Source organism: Xenopus laevis, chromosome 2L, assembly GCF_017654675.1.
Source record: "Xenopus laevis strain J_2021 chromosome 2L, Xenopus_laevis_v10.1, whole genome shotgun sequence".
NCBI lineage: Eukaryota > Metazoa > Chordata > Amphibia > Anura > Pipidae > Xenopus > Xenopus laevis.
The window spans coordinates 136,389,425-136,407,687 of NC_054373.1; the positions used below are offsets into that span (position 1 = coordinate 136,389,425).

The following is an 18,263-nucleotide window of genomic DNA, read 5'->3' on the forward strand; positions in this document are numbered from 1 at the left end:
ACTGAATAATCACCTTTGATATGGTTTTTCAGTTTTATTACACTTGAGACTAAATTGTTTCAAAAGCCATCATGCTGCCTAATCTCCAGCACCTGTAGATCTCTGAAGCAGAGTTTAACCTTATTGTCATCCCTCATTTGAACCTGAGAAAATGTAAAGAGTTATTAAACAAGATGGAGACCGTTCCATGGTCACTGTGCTCCCTATATTTTGAACTAAATAAGACCAGAACTGAGGTTCACTATCTCTTCTCTCAAAGCTGCTTATACCCTACACTTTTTGTGTTATACTCACAGAGAAATCCTGTGGCCCAGTCTGTCTAGTACTTGGTTAACAGGTATATACATGACATGGGCAAAAGGATGTGGACACACCTAATTAATGGGGTTGGCTATTTCAACCACACCCATTAATTTCATCCACCCATACTATCACCTTAGACTTGCAGTAGAATGGGTCATATTGAAGAGCTCAGTTAGTTTGGAGTACTGGGAATGCAATCTCTGAAGTAATGAATGACACTTCACTGTCTGGCCGTCCAATAGAGTAGTCTGGGTTTGGTGAATGCCAGGAGGATGCTAACTGCCTGCACAGTGACAACTGGAAAGTTGGGAGTGGAGGAATAATGGTCTAAGGAAGGTCTCAGTGTGAGACAAGATTAGAAAGTTTCCACCAATGCCTTAATGAAATAAGAGCATATAATAGTTTACTATAGACCTGTTGGTTGTGGTATTTTAGAAAAAAATGGTTAAAAAAAACATTAACACAAAAATCTTTAATAGTTAGGACTTTTGAAGGCAATTCCGCTTTAAAATATGAAAAAAACGGCCAGCATTTTTAAAGAACTTTATGACTTTTCGGCATACAGGAAATGATGTCACTGACATAAGATTGAGTAGGATGTAGTTTCGTCTTATCAGTTCGCCAGGTCTAAGGTGGCGAAGGAAACTCTGGCGAAAGAGGTAACGTTCTGTTAAAGGGCATGTAAAGTCTAAAATAGAATAAGGCTAGAAATGCTGTATTTTGTATATTAAATATAAACATAAACTTACTGCACCACAAGCCTAATCAAACAAATAATTTATGCTTCCAAAGTTGGCCACAGGGGGTCACCATCTTGTAACTTTGTTAAACATTTTTGCAAGACTAAGACTGTGCACATGCTCAGTGTGGTCTGGGCTGCTTAGGGATCGTCATAAACAAAGCTGCTTGAGTTCTGCATGGCTGGGAAGTAAGGCGGTGACTCCCCCTGCTGTTCATAAGTATGATTGTTTCCCTGCTCAGCAGTTAGGGACCGTCTGACAATTCCTATCCACAGCAGTAAGTGAAGGGAGAATTTCACTGCATACAGTCAGGTTTCTTATAAAAACTGTACACATTTTTTAATTAAAGTATCGGGTCAGCGGTACCCGACCCGAGTAGCTGAGATTGCAGTCACTTTTAATCATTCCTATACCAACAGTTCACTTGGGGAGAGACTGCAATATCCCACAATGCCCTCTGTTGGTTATATGAAAGAATAACAGTGCGCCCTCTGTTGGTTATATGAAAGAATAACAGTGACTTCAATATCACACAGCGCCATCTGTTGGTTATATGAAAGAATAACAGTGACTGCAATATCACACAGCACCCTCTGTTGGTTGTATGAAAGAATAACAGTGACTGCAATATCACACAGCGCCATCTGTTGGTTGTATGAAAGAATAACAGTGACTGCAATATCACACAGCGCCATCTGTTGGTTATATGAAAGAATAACAGTGACTGCAATATCACACAGCACCCTCTGTTGGTTATATGAAAGAATAACAGTGACTGCAATATCACACAGCGCCATCTGTTGGTTGTATGAAAGAATAACAGTGCGCCCTCTGTTGGTTATATGAAAGATTAACAGTGACTGTAATATCACACAGCACCCTCTGTTGGTTATATGAAAGAATAACAGTGCGCCCTCTGTTGGTTATATGAAAGAATTAACAGTGACTGCAATATCACACAGCACCCTCTGTTGGTTATATGAAAGAATAACAGTGACTGCAATATCACACAGCGCCATCTGTTGGTTATATGGAAGAATAACAGTGACTGCAATATCACACAGTGCCCTCTGTTGGTTATATGAAAGAATAACAGTGACTGCAATATCACACAACGCCCTCTGTTGGTTATACGAAAGATTAACAGTGATGGCAATATCAAACAGCACCCTCTGCACATGGTAGTGGGACAGTGGGACAATGCACACAGTAATCCGTTTGGCAATTCTCTGTCACCATCAACTTTGCAAAGAAGTCCGGTTGATCGATGGGGGGGTCGCTTTGGCAGAATGTGCGCTGCTGGGAGACAGGGCTGTAGTTGTGTCTAGGCTTATACTAGAGTCAATAAGTTTTCCCAGTTTTCGTAGGTAAAATTAGGTACCTCGGCTTATACTCGGGTCGGCTTATACTCGAGTATATACGGTAGGTTTCTTTTTCATTAAAGAAAGTAAAAATGGGATTTTATTTTTTTGGCTTTACATGCCCTTTAAATTCACATTTTAGTGAATTTGCTGAGGATGGGGCAAATTTGAATTGAGAAAGTCAGTTGGATGACTAGCGAAACATCTTCAAGAGAAAAAAAATACAGCAAGTCCAGTTGATTTGACTTATTACTATAAATTTACACTGAACTGTTCCTTTAACTCAGGTTCTGCCTTTACGCTATAAAAGGCTTAACTATCTAAAATAAATGCTACTGTCCCTCAGGTGCCAATAGCCCAGCTGCACAACCCTCCCCACATCAGCTGCTTTTTCATTAGGCAACTTGTTTAAGGGCAGAAGCAATCAGGTAGAAGTTTTACTGCATGGAAAGTACTTGGAGAAAAATGAATAAATGCACAAAGCAAAGGAAATGTACTTTACTATAACGAAAAGGTGTTTGTAGCTGTCAAATTCTCTTTGACATGAATAAATTCCATGTCTTTTCTTCTCGACTATGGCTGCTGTCATAGCAGTAAAAATGTAATGCAATAATAAAGTGAAAATGGGAAAGGAAATAGGAAACAGCTTTATAGAGAGGAGTTAAGAGTGCAAATTGACCAATAAGCCAGACAATACATATGCCTCCGACACTGAACAGTATGAAAAGAAAGCCAATGTTTTATGCCTGATGAAAACAACTGTTGTACAAATGAAGTTAGCAAATAGGAGCCACCACATTGACTATGCAAAGCCATTGGCATATTAAATAATGCAGCTACTTTGTGCAGATGGCCATGTGTAGTGATGCTGGGCTCTATAGCAGCCGCACCTGCCACTTTCAGGCTTCTTTCTTTCTGTATCAGATTAATGCAATAGTTTGGATGGAACGGTCCATTTGCTGGCTGCTATACAGTACAAAATAGCATTCATTTTTATAGCTGCAAGTGATGTACTGAGATTCAAATAGTGAAAACAAATATCTGCATTAAATGTAGTGTATCTTTGTGGCTGATTTTGAAAACTGAAAATAAATAAATAAGAAGAAGAAAGCTTGCTCTGCTTTAAGCCAGAATTAGCAGTCTTTGGCAAGGCATCTCTTGAATAACCCATTTTTTAACATTCAGTATCTTTTGCCAAACAGTAGTTATCACTTGGTAAGAACGCCCCAAACATTCCAGATTTATGTAACAATATGTTTTCCATTCAGGAACGATTCATTCCAGAGAGGAAAATAATTATATTAATCATTAACAGATACCTTGCCAGGCCACAGTTAACTACATGCACCTTTACAATGGCACCTTTACTGGTCTGAGGCCAATGGTGAAGTTGAGCAGTTTAGGCTATAAATCAGTGATCCCCAACCAGTGGCTTATAAGCAACATGTTGCTCACCAACCCCTTAAATCAGTGATCCCCAACCAGTAGCTCGTGAGCAACATGTTGCTCCTCAACCCCTTGGATGTTGCTCCCAGTGGCCTCAAAGCAGGTGCTTATATTTGAATTCCAGGCTTAGAGGCAAGTTTTGGTTGCATAAAAACCAGGTGTACTGCCAAACAAAGCATCCTGTAGGCTGCTAGCCCACACAGGGCTACCAATAGCCAATCACAGCCCTTATTTGGCACCTCCCATGAATATTTTTCATGCTTGTGTTGCTCCCCAACCCTTTTTACAATTGTATGTGGCTCATGGGTGAAAAAGGTTGGGGTCACCTGCCTTAGATATTGCTCCCAGTGGCCTCAAAGCAGGTGTTTGAATTCCTGACTTGGAGGCAAGTTTTAGTTACATAAAAACCAGGTGTACTGCTAAACAGAGTCTCCTGTAGGCTGCGAGTCCACATAGAGGCTACCAAATAGCTTATCACAACCCTTATTTGGCACCTCCAGGAACCAGTTTCATGCTTGTGTTTCTCCCCAACTCTGAGTGTGGCTCACAGGTATAAAATGTTGGGGACCCCCTGCTATAAACCCTTACAATTAATCCCATGAAACATATGGACTTGCAACAAGAGCTATGTGAATTCCTTAGACGGTGCAACACCTCACTTTTCTACTGGAACGCCACCAGCATCTAATCTCTTTATTAGACCATTGTGTATCTCCTAATTCTCCTTGTGATTTCAGGCACTACACTCAATGATTCTGTGGTGAAAAAGAAGATGAAAAGATGTGCTGGTCATGGTGGTCTTCATGGGAAAAGTTAATAATTAGTGCAATGCAAGCCATGTTTTTTCCCCACAATTCTGCCTTTTTTTCCAGAACTCATGCATAATTACAGTTGCAAAGGGGCTTTGCTCGACACAATTGTCCTGTGCTACTGCAACTGCATCTGATCTACCAACTGTGCAATGTCATGCAACTGCTCATGTGCATCGTATCAAATTGAATGCTGATGCATTGAATAGTTTCACAATCTGTCTGGTGTCATTTCTGGTGTTTGCTGTCATTATTTCATGTATTCAGCCTGCATGTGACATGCGCATCCTATACTTCAGCGCAACTGTATGGCGAATACAAATGCATGGTGCTGAGGGAACCCTGGAGCTACCGCCTGGTCAGGATTAGCTCCAGGTTCTCCCCTTCTTCAATAGGTGCAGCAGCGCTAAGTTTTAAATGGGAGGGAGGAGGCAATTATATAGAAGTGCAAGGAATACATGTTAGGGCCACTAAACTCCACTGTGCTATCCCTGCACTGTCCTTGCAGCTGCGAGCCGGCTCGTCTTATACTTGATGCAACGGCAAACCATCTGATATCATCTCTCCAAGCGTGCTGATCAGGGAACTTGCAATGAACGACACTGTAGGCTTGTGTGTTGCAAAACAAGTTCAGTTTATTATGGGTAGTACTACAACTTATATAGCATGGTAAACAAAGAGATTCCATTGTGATGTCATACACAATGTGATTACCCTATATTTCGTAATGTTTGAACACCTGAGTGGCTATAGTATGTTTACATAGTCTACAACTTATGTGTATTTGATAAGAAGCATACTTGCGCAATCAAGTGTTCAGGCAGGAAAAGAAATTAACCCCTTGCAATCCCTTTCAATCCCCCTTTTAGTCACATAAGTGACTATACGCGAGCAGCATGAATAAGCTTAAGTTGCAAGCCCTCAGAAGAAGTAATTAAAGATGAAGTTAATTTCCTGATATAGGGAATTATACAGCAGAAAAGAAATGAAACAAAAATTAAGACAATCAATAAAGTGACACCAATCTGAGCTAAGATTTTTTGCCAATGGAGTTATACCAGAATGTGGTAGTGCCATCACTTTGTTTGATTGCAACTTGTCGTTCATTAGTAGACTGACCTCCTAAGGTGGCGATGGGGTTTGATCGTTCATGGCGATGGAGTGTTGTATTGCTCTTGAAAAACTGGTAACAAACTGATCCCAAAGGGCTGTGAGGGTTTGGGTAACATATGCAGTTAAGGATTATCATAATCGGGAAAAATAGAAAAAGGAAAGTGCCAATTATGCACCATAGTGCATGTTTTGTGGACTTCCTCATCATCATCGGTGGTAGGGGTGTGAGGTCCTGAGACGTCATCTTCGGGTCCTTCTGTGACGGATTTGGTGGTGGTGTCATGTTCCGTGTTGTCAGCTTTACTCAGTTCCGGCGTTGGAAGTGTTGGCGCGAGTTTCACTCGTGAAGCGTGGATCCAATGGTCGCTGGCATCGGTAAGGACTGCTGTCCGTGTGATGGCAATCACTGTGACTCGTGGGCCAAATGGGAATCCCCCTTTTCGATAGCGATGGAGCTGTCGAACCACAACAGGATCGCCTGGGCGAAATGGATGGGTCGGCTCCTGGGGGGGCAAAGGAAAAGACAAAGAAACATCACCATAGATGCCATTCAATGTAGTAATAAGATTACGTACATACTCCTCCTGAATTAGATTAAGATCAGTGTGTTGGATGACTAAGGGGCCTTTGACCCAGGGAGTGGGAAATGGGCGTCCCATAACAATTTCAAAAGGAGATAATTTAGTAACTGAATGTGGTGTCATACGTATTTCAGCTAGCACTGCAGGTAAAAAGGACTTCCAATTAGTCCATGTGGCAGATGTGGCTTTGGTGAGCTTATCCTTTATGGTGCGATTCATTCGCTCAACAACACCGGCACTCTGTGGATGGTAAGGAATGTGAAACTTCCATGTGATTTGTAAGGTGGAAATTAGAAGCTGGAGGACCTTACTAACAAAAGCTGGGCCATTATCGGAATTAATTTGTTGCGGACAACCAAATCGGGGTATGATGTCATTAACTAGGAACTTAACAACGGTTTTGGCGTCCTCGTGACGGCAAGGGAAAGCTTCTACCCAGCGAGAGAAATGGTCGGTAAAAACTAGCAAATATTCCTGTAGTTTGCCAATCTTAGGAATATGAGTAAAATCAACTTGCCAGTGAGAAAAAGGTGCAATTGGGGGAGGCAAATTTTGGTGTACTTTGTGTGTTCCTAAGGTGTTCGCCCTAAGACAGGTGAGGCAAGTTTTAACAAAGGTAGAACAATGCTGTCTGAGATTCTTTGCGATGAAATGTTTTTGCATTTCAGCCAAAGTGAGCTTAGAACTCCTATGGCCAATGCCATGAGCTTGAGAGATAAGTAGGGGTAGACTGTTTTCGGGTATACCCACTTTGCCTTGGATGGAATAAAGACCAAACTGGTCAAGGGTAAGATTTTGCTGTTCCCAAAAATGCAGGTCAGTCTGAGTAGCAAATGTTTGCAAATACTGTAAAATTTGACTGTCTGGACAACTAGTAGGTGTGTGGAGAAACATGGGGATGACCGTGGGAGTGGCAGAGGATGCAGTAGTTTTGGCAACCTGGTCTGCTAGGGCATTACCGAGGGAAATCTCGTCAGTTCTGTTGGTATGTGCCCTGCAATGGATAATTGCAATTTCAGAAGGAAGTTGGATGGCCTGTAAAAGATTATCAATGAGGGCAGGGTGTGCGATGGATTTCCCATCTGTAGTAACATAACCTCTTTGTTGCCAAATTTTGCCAAAATCATGAACTACCCCAAAAGCGTATCTACTGTCACTGAATATATTAACGGGGCGGTTGGCAAACAAGTGACAGGCCCTGGTGAGTGCTATAAGTTCTGCTGCTTGTGCAGAATTAACAGGGATAGACTTAGTCTCAAGTACAATATCAGGGAGTTGGACAACTGAATATGCTGCTTTGTAGGTGTCATCGGAAGGCCTGGAGCAGGAACCATCAACAAAAACGTTAGTGGCATGTGACAAAGGAGTGTCAGTTAGATCGAGTCGAGGTGAGGTAGAGTAGTGGATAGATTCAACACAGTCATGAGGATCGAGTATAAAAGCATTAGTAGGGTCAGACAGATGTAATAGAGCATGCAGTATGGCAGCAGGCCCTTGAGTGTTGATTGCGTATTTGATCTGTAAATTTGCAGTACCTAATAGAATAACTTCATAGCCACTTAATCTTTGGGAGGTCATGTGTTGGGTGGTAATGTTCTTCAATAGGTGTGTAACCTGATGTGAGGTGTGCAAAATAGTATTGTGGCCTATTGTGACAGACTGTGACAGTTCAACAGCCATAGCACTAGCTGCTAAAGCTCTGAGACACGCCGGCATCCCCTGTACCGGAAGCGGCATTACTTTGGAAAAATAGGCCACAGGACGAAAACTTCCCCCAGATTCTTGAGCACAGACCGCAGCCATGGTTTTACAGGTGTCCTTGACATATAAATGAAAAGGTTTAACATAATTAGGTAAACCAAGCGCAGGTGCTGTAACCAATGTCTGTAGGAGAGAATGAAAAGCATTAGTCATTTGTTCAGTCCATTGTACGTAAGGTGGTGCATCCTTTTTAGTACATTGTCTTAAGATATTGTCAAAGTAAGAACAGTTCGGTATCCATTGACGGCAATAGTTGACGATGCCAAGGAAGGACAGCATTTCCTTTGGAGTTTCAGGTTTTTTATCTTAGTCAGTGCTTGTACTCTCTTTGGGTTTATTTGTCTCTGGCCGTGGGAAAGAATGAATCCCAAATATTCAACAGTCTCAGCCCCCATCTGAGCTTTATGTTTAGCAACCTTATGACCCTCTGCTGCCAGATGTTGCAGCAGTGAGGTGGTATCATGGTGGTTAGCTTCCTGGCTTGGACTACACAACAATAAATCATCAACATATTGAAGCAGGACAGAACCATGGCCGGGGGCCCATGACTTAAGGGTATGCTGGAGCACCAGGGAGTAAGCCGCTGGTGAATCCACTAGGCCTTGGGGGAGGGGTTTCCAGGTAAGTTGGAACCCCTCAAAAGTAAAAGCCAAAAGTAACTGTGTCTCAGGGTCTACTGGAACCAAAAAAAATGCATTAGATAACTCCAAAACCGTGAACACCAAAGCAACACACGGAATGGAGGTAAGAAGAACTGTAATGTCTGGCACAATAGGTACAATTGGTATAATTAGTGAATTAATAGCTCTTAAATCTTGTACAAATCGAAATTCGTTGTTCTTCTTAGGAACTGGATTGATGGGAGTATTGTAAGGAGACACAACACTAGTGAGGATATCCTGATTAAGGAATATCTGTATTAACAAACGGATACCATCTAACTTTTCCTGTGAAAGAGGGTACTGTTTTATGTATACTGGATGTGAGTGTGGTTTAAGTAGTGCTTTGTAAGGTGTACAGTCAACAAAGCCCACATCAAATTTGTCATTAGCCCATACAGACAGAATGGAAGGGTTAGTAAAAAGGTCGTTAAAATTTAGAAAAATAGAGTTAGTTTCGGAAACAAAAATATCTGCAGAAAGGCCCCCATCAGGGGAAATTCTGATGGATTGAAATCCTAACTTGTGGAATAGATCTCTGCCTAACAGATTTTCGGGGCACCCAGGGATGAGTGTAAATGGGTGTGAAATGGTACGGGTAGAGCCTGGGCATACAATAGGTAAAGGTGGTGTTTGGAAAGTGGGAGTTAGTACCCGGTGGTGGCTCCCGTGTCCACTAGGAATAATAAATCCACTCCTGCAACGTTTAATACAATGTATGGGTCTGCACTGAATGAAGATGAGATGACAGGGAAAAGTGGGGTACAACCTTCAGGGCAGCCCTATGTAGAACCTGGTTATACCCATATCTTTTTCTAATTCGGGCATTTGGGGTATCTCGATTTTTATCAGTATCTACTGTATCTAAGCCAGATAGGGGGAAGGCCGGCAATGGGTAGGCTGCAGTTTAATCATACGGGGTGGGGGCAGGGACAGGCATTGGTTGTTGAACCAACTGGGGCTGCTTGGACTGGTGCTATAGGGGCAGCTTGGGGTACTATAGGAGCAGAAGCTACAGCAATGCAAATCTCGTCATCCTCCATGGTGTCTGGTTTATGTGTCAAATTAGGGTAGATAGCCATGTAAGGGGGTGGGGTAGTATTAACAGTTTGATCACAGGTTGTAGAGCATTGTGAATTGTGTCGTTTAAATAGTTTTAAAACACCAGTTTTTCGAGGATTGTGGTTCTTAGGGAGGGAAGGTGTAGAGTACCAACCTGGGGCAATCTTAAGCCAATTTTCCCCACCCGGTGTCATATATGTATAATCCCATTTAGGGTCACCTTCTTTCTTCTGAACACACATTTGATAAACTATATTCATATAATATAAATCATTAGCTCCATCACGTGGAAAAGGATTGTCTAGTTCTAAATGTTCACACCAACCTGCAAGATTATCTACCCAGGGGTCAACATAAAATCCTCCAGTAGGACTACATCTATACACATACTGTTTGCAAGTCTCATTAAGGAGGGGCGGTGGTAAATTTTTTGAAGTCTTACCACCCATCTTGATTCAAGACAAGTACAGTCTACAAATAAGATTAGTAAGTATCAAAAAAAGAGAAAAAGAAGGTATAGGATAGACTAATTAGTGGTGTAATGATTAAATGTAACTCACAATTTTCCTAACGAGAACTGTTTATTTGTTCTTATATTATAGGCTGACTCTTTTTTCCAAGTTTATTCACCTACTGCCTGGACTCATAAATCTAAACTTTTTGCAGGAAAAATAGCCTCGAACTCTGAACACGCAGAGTTTATACGTCTACGGTGTATAATGGGATAAGAATAGGCCGAAGGAAGAGAAGTGAAATAGAGTCAACAGAAATATTGGTTAATCAATTATGTGGACTATTGAATTCAATAAAAAAACAAATATATCAATACCTTAAATTCTTATCAAAGAACGTGTCATGTACGATTGCAACGAAACAGAGAAGCCAGGGCTGAACTGAGATCAAGGTCCCAACAATACCCGTTTAGCAACTCGTGATCACTCTTAACGCTGCAGCTGTTCACAGATATATTTTAAAACACAAATACACAAATACACAAACAAGACAAGACAATAATACGCATGGAAAGATGAATCAGTCAGTAAGAAATGGTTCCCGTGCACTACCTGAGTATCCCTATTTTACTATACTACCATGGGATCTCTATAACCAGTCTCAACCATACATGAGACAGTCTCAACCATACATGAGACACTTTAGCTGCAAATCATGCCCTTGTCTCAACCATACATGAGACAGTCTCAACCATACATGAGACACTTATTTAAACTGGTAATCATGCCCTTGTCTCAACCATACATGAGACAGTCTCAACCATACATGAGACACTTATTTAAACTAAAGAATCGGACAATCGGAAAGAGCCAAAGGTAAGAGAAAACACCGTCAGTTCAGACAGTGATTCTACTTACCTCTGGATTTCCAGCCATCCCACTTCTGACACCAGAAAACTGTTAGGGCCACTAAACTCCACTGTGCTATCCCTGCACTGTCCTTGCAGCTGCGAGCCGGCTCGTCTTATACTTGATGCAACGGCAAACCATCTGATATCATCTCTCCAAGCGTGCTGATCAGGGAACTTGCAATGAACGACACTGTAGGCTTGTGTGTTGCAAAACAAGTTCAGTTTATTATGGGTAGTACTACAACTTATATAGCATGGTAAACAAAGAGATTCCATTGTGATGTCATACACAATGTGATTACCCTATATTTCGTAATGTTTGAACACCTGAGTGGCTATAGTATGTTTACATAGTCTACAACTACATTTTGACACCAGTACCTTTAATGAAAGTTGTTTTACACGCAACTGACAATGGAGAGAGTGCTGGGACTGAAACCGCACTTGAGACCAAAATACCATCCAGTGTTCCATGTGGATTCTTTTAGTTCATCTATCTCCTGTATTAGATATCCACACAAGAATTAATACCCAATGAGGATTTGATTAAAAAAAATATCAGCCTTCCCTTGGATCCTAACACAGTTTAGTAAACCATATGTCAATAAATTAGTACAAAAATTGCACTTACATTACCATATGTTTCCTAAGCAAACATTAAAAGCATGCTCTGATCTGCTTCCTAGGATTTACAATATCAGCCTTTTTTTTAGAGAGCTGATCAGTCTCCAGATTTGCATAGAGGAACAAATTGCTGCATAAAATTCTGGCAAAATAGTTCTATACTCTTAACAACCCATTATCTTTGGGAAGCTGGTTCTAAAAGCCCTTCTGTCACATTGCCTCTCATCAATTACTTCCCTTCAGGTTATCATGTCCCATGCCAGAAAGGTAATATATGCATGGCACAAGGTCATTCAGGAGATTACATCTGAATATATATATAGGTAATAATGAGATTGAACCAAGGCTGAATGAAGTTCCAGTCTCAGTGTATAGTAAGTAGCTGAAGGCAAGATCAAAGTACGATAGCGGGCTGATATTTGGAATAAAATTGGGATCATGCACTGCTTACGGGAGCAGCTGTTTCTTTCATTTGAAAACAGCAACTGCAACACAACAAATCATCCCAGTTATAAGGCCAATGCTATATAAGTGATGCTGCTTGCCCTTTCCAGCAGTGCTTAAACATTTTGTAACCAGCGCTCTATATTGGACCAAAAAAGACTATTTAAAATTGTATAATTTGGTCATGAATGCCGCGAGATATGTCTTGGTGACAGGTGTATCTTAAATGATGCAGCCTATACATGTGTAAATATTTACACACACAATGATTTCAATTCAGTGGATTGTTTCCCCTTGTTTTCATTCTCATATATATATATATATATATATATATATATATATATATATATATATATATATATATATATATATATATATATATATATATATATATATATTCTGGGCTACAAACACATTTGTGATCTTTAGCGCAGCTCAAATCTCTGATGATATCACTATGGGAACTTTGTCAAATAAGTGTTGCACTGAGGAATGAAAATGTACCTTTTAAGCCCTAGATAAACAGCCAGCCTATGCTTCTTACAGCTCTCACTCTCGGAGCATAATAGGCACTTGCTGTTCTTGGCCTTACTTTCATCTTTCTAGTGTAGCTGTAAGAAGATTTGCTTGTGACTGGCTTATGCCCTGAAGCAATTGGCTCACTTTAGCCTTATCTTTATAAAACCGTGGCTATAGGTACTCATGCAGCCTGTTCAGCCAATGATTACATACACAAACACTATCATCATCTGAATGGATTTACTGACATATCTGATCAGGATCAGTTTGATTTTAGGGTTACACAGGTGTGTATATAGGCTCAAACCAGACCATTTGGTCAAAACTTTGGTACAAATATCAACCTACACATGGCCAGCTAAAGTCTTAAAGCTCCATCTGACATTCTGTAGCTCAGTGATCCCCAACCAGTGGCTCACAAGGAACATGTTGCTCACCAACCCCTTGTAAGTTACTCCCAGTGGCCTCAAAGCAGGTGCTTGTTTTTAGATTTCTGACTTGAAGGCAAGTTTTGGAGGCATAGGGGCAGATTTACTAACCGGCAAAAATTTTCATGCTTTTTGAAATTTCTTTGATGCATTTTTTGTGGCTCACAGAATATAATGTAAGTGACAGAAGATTGAGGAAGATCTAGCTGCTTCGCCTGGTCTGAAGTGGCGGAGGCAACTTTGGCGAAAGAGGTAACGTTCAGTAAAATCCGCACTTTAGTGAATTTGCGGAGTAACGTCTATTTGCCAGAGCGAATTGTTGCCTGGCGATAGAGTGCGAATGACCGCTAGCGCCTGTCTTTTTCACTAGCGATTGCCAATGTTCCTGCTGGCGGTAATGCTAGAGAATTGACGCTAGTGTTAGCCACTTCGCCCTTTGGTAAATCTGCCCCATAAAGACTTTGGGGTATATTTATCAAAGAGTGAAGTTAAATATCGCCACAGTCCGCTAGAGTGAAATTTTGCCACTCTCCATTCATTTCTATGGGATCATTGATAAATACTCTTTTAAAAATCCCATAGAAATGAATAGAGTGTGGGGAATTTCACTCTAGAGGACTGCGGCGATCTCTAACTTTACTCTTTGATAAATATACCCCTATGTGTATTGCCAAACAGAGCCTTCTGTAGTCTCCCCGTCCACATAGGGGCTATCAAATAACCAATTACAGCACATATTCATCACCTGCCCCCCCCCGGAACTTTTTTTTCATGTTTGTGTGGCTTCACAACTTTTTTTGTATACTTACATGCAGCTCACTCATAAAAAAGGTTGGGGGCATGGGATGGGCGAATTTTTTTGCCTCGTTTCGCTGAAAAAATTACGCCCATAGACTTGTATGGCGGCGTGCGGCAAAAAAAAAGACACCCAATTTTTTTTTGATGGCCATAGACTTTAATGGGCGTCTGCGACAATTTGCCGGTTGGGGGGCATGTGGAAACCAAGAGAGCTGCAAAGTGTTCTGGCTATTATGTTAGACATCCAGTCACTCCATCCTTTATGCATTACATAATAAACTAACTATATTGAAAACATTGTTTAATAACCTAGTTTTTATTTTTATACTGATCAATTTTAAAATATTCCCCTCTGGTTTCACCCCTTCATTAATGTGCCCCATTTTACTGGATGATTAAATGCAACGTACTGTAAATGTAACCCATGCAGTCCCACACTAACAATAATGGTCAGTAATAAATATACATAAGCCCTTGCCTAAATATGTTTCCACTCCAGGAGATATAGTTAGAGAACACCCTGTTTTATTGTGTGAATTCCTCATTCATTATCACCAGTAATAATGGATTAAAACAATAACAGTGATCACTGTATATACACTCTGCTCCACAATACAGGAAAAAGTTCCATTAAAAAATAGTCATTGGGTACAGTCTTTATGGCTTAATAACAGATGGCCTTACTACATGAATCTCAGTTTATAGATTATCTGTAATGACCAAAAACAACGTGTGAGGACCATTACAAATGGAGAGTAGTGAAAGTAGTTAAACATTAGAAAATAATGTATTAGGACAAAAACAGCCTAATGCGTTTCGGACCATTTTTGATGTTTTTTTGGTCATTAAAGGAAACTATACCCCCCCCCCCAAACAATGCAGGTCTCTATAAAAAGATATTGCATAAAACAGTTCAGGTATAAAACTCTGTTTCATGTAAACAAACCATTTTCATAATGATATTTTTTTCTAGTAGTAATCATAAATAGAAAACTGCCATTTTAAAAAATGAGGGCCGTCCCCCTGGGATCGTATGATTCACTGTGCACACAAACATACCAACAAGCCATACTTGTGAAGCTGGCCACAGACACAAAGATCCGATCGTATGAATCAACATATGATCGGACTTCCTCGTCTCCCGACCTGCCACTAACCATTCCGATCAAATAAAGTAGTAAAAGAACAGATGAGCCGATGTTCTGCCCCTGACAGCAATCGTACGAAAGTTATGTCCGACCAAAGCTGGTGACAACAGAAATCTTTTAACCTGTCTGATCGACAAAACGACCGATCTCCGCCGGACGAAAAATGTTGCGACTCTCCACACAAGGTCCGAAAATCATACAAATCCTCGATTCGTATGATCAGATCTTTGCGTCTATGGTCAGCTTTAGGTCACATGAGCCAATTGACAAACAGAATTCTGTCTTTTGCTTCAACACTTCCTGTTACAGTTAGAGCTGTAGTATTTCTGGTCAGGTGATCTCTGAGGCAACATACAGACAATCACAAAATGGTGGCTCAAGGCAAGAGATGTAAAAGGGCAAGATTTACTTAAATATGTAGACCATTTTGGTAAGATTATTTAATATACCACTTAATATGATGTAAACTATCTGTTGCTTAAGTGTTCATTTTGGGGGTATAGTTTTCCTTTAATATTGGGTTCCCTTATTTCCCTACTTTCCTCACATACTAATGTTTGCCCTTTATTTCTGTTATACCACAAGAGACATGGGTATAAAGTACATATGCAAAATCTATCGATTAATTCAGTTTTTCTGAGCTCAGTAATAAATCTAATGATGCTCGTGCTTCTTTTTTGTCTTTTTTTTCCATCACTGCCCAAAATTGTGTGCAAACCATTTCATATTTTCCTAAAACAAGGACATTCCCTGGAGCCTAGAGTCAGTAGCGGACTGGCATTGAAAGGCTTACTTGCCATTTCATTTGTGTGCCCCCCCCCTCTTGAAACACTAGACTTACCCACTTGGAAATGAAAGGAAACCAAGCGCTTGGGCTGAAGCAAAGATCAGATTTTCTGTCAGGGGTTTTATTGCTTGAGTAGACTTCTATTCACTGGTTCCATTCTTGTTCTCTGATCAATCAATAATGTTTCTGGCAATGAAAGACAACCTTAAACACAGTATTTCAGGTATCTGTAGCCTTGTCTGCCGTTGCTCTTGTACAGCTCCAAGCAGCCAGATTATATTGTTGATTGCTGTTAGTTGTAGCTCTAGAAAAAAATTCTATAAAGTTGTTGGTATTTTGAAGGTCATTATTAATATGTCAAAACTCATAAAAAATCACTGTATTCATGATTGTTATATTAAAAAACATTTTTTTATTTATATCATATTAAAATCACAATAACCCCACATGGAGCCTTATTATGATGTGCTAAATGGGCTGGTTTTTTACTGACTAATGGGCTGGGAATGTTTTCTAAAATGTGGAGCATCTGTTCTGTGTTTCAAATGTTCATGTAGCTCGATGTTAGTAAATTACCCCTTATGGCTCTGTCTGGCATCATGGGCCCAAACACCTGCTCTGAAATCTAGAAATCTTTCTTGTCCAAATATGTGATTTTCTTAACACAAAGTAATCTTAAAGAAAGAAAACGCTGCAATGTGGTAAACAAGGGATAGTAATAGTACATTGCACAAACTGGCATTTAGAGCCAACTATGGTTTATGTTGCAAGAATAAGAGGCAATGTACGAAGTGAAATTGTGCGGCTATGGTGCTTTCATATGGTTATTATATTACTTTTATGGCATCTTTCTGCTCATAAACATCTGAATTTGAGGAAATTAGCATTAAAAATATAATAGAATGGTTATGGTGCCTGCAAGCGAGCCATATTGTCAAGAGTGCATATTAAAAGGAAAAATATATATACGTGCATACTTGTGCAGTGGTGATTTCTTAAAAACAACATTGTTTTGATCTAAAAAAAATACCTCGTGTATATAAAAGTAAAATATTGAGAAACAACAAACTTTAACTTCAACCTATCAGGTCCAAAAATCTGCAGACTAATCGCTACCAATGAACATTCTATTGTATGTATACATTATATTAAAATTTCATTTTGAAAAACAATAAAAATGTATTGACCTCTTATTCACTAATGGCTCGTGTGTTATTTGGATGCTATACGACATACAGCTTGTTTTTTTTGACCGAATAAACCCAACTTTTTACAACAAAGAGGTGCTGCAGGGATATTTCTTCTTGAGTACAAGTGAAATGACTGACGTTGCTAGTGCCGTGAGGCTATTAAGATATTGATTGCAACTTGCAACCAGTGGGAGCTCAGTGAGTCATGCAGAAAACACACAGATCCTCTTCTTTTACCCTGATGTTACCTAGGCTGCACAGACCTCAGTTACAGAAGGCTTATGGGAAATATCTTATTGAATGGCTATTCATCATCTGGTACTAAACATGGTTAAATGGAAAGAATCATATTTTCTCCCACTCCCAACCTTCCTTGTTTCTACTAGCACTAACCTGTGGGGAACTCAGTGTTCATGGGCCCTACAATATACTAATTTTACATCTCTGAAAATGTGTTCAATTCACCTATTTTATCAATATAGTTTGTAATGGCTTATGAAATAGGGCACCTCTGGGCCCTCTACACTCCTTGTCGGGATCTGATTCCTATATGGCACTGGTCCCCAACCAGTGGCTTCGCAAGCAACATGTTGCTCTCCAACCCCTTGGATGTTACTCCCCGTGGCCTCAAAGCAGGTGCTTAGTTTTGAATTCCAGGCAAGTTTTAATTGCATAAAACTAAGTATAGTGCCAAAGAGAGTCTCCTGTAAGTTGTCAGGCCACACAGGAAACTGAACTATAAAAAATATAATTTATGGTTTTACACAAATGTCTAAAAATATAGTGGCAAAATGATATGCAAATTAATGACATTTTCCTCAAAATTTAGCCAGAAATACTGCACACGTCATTTGATACCATATATAGGTGACAAGGTCAATAAAGTGAATATTGAAACCCACAGCAACAGCTGCTCTGTACATTTCCATTGGGCAGTTATACAGGCACACAGCTACATTGTATATTCTGGAAGGCAACACCATTATGGTGACGCACATTTGCAGATGAACTGTACATTCCAATCATTCCATTACTTTCCATTCTGCTGGGCAAATCACTTAGAGAGGTACAAAGCCTCTACAATTGCATCCAACAATGTAATTTTCCGCCTGTTCCAAAGCTACAAA

General features: G+C 40.2%; 1 protein-coding gene across 1 annotated transcript; it reads right to left on the reverse strand.

The window, feature by feature from the left end:
• Positions 1-5,527: 5,527 nt before the first annotated feature.
• LOC121400039 lies at positions 5,528-11,575 on the reverse strand. Its single transcript, XM_041582456.1, has 2 exons — positions 10,665-11,575; positions 5,528-8,237 (listed from the first exon to the last, which is right to left on the reverse strand). Exon 2 carries the CDS (start codon positions 8,154-8,156, stop codon positions 5,895-5,897), a length of 2,262 nt encoding a protein of 753 aa, XP_041438390.1. The 5' UTR covers positions 8,157-8,237; positions 10,665-11,575; the 3' UTR covers positions 5,528-5,894.
• Between the last annotated feature and the right edge of the window lie 6,688 nt (positions 11,576-18,263).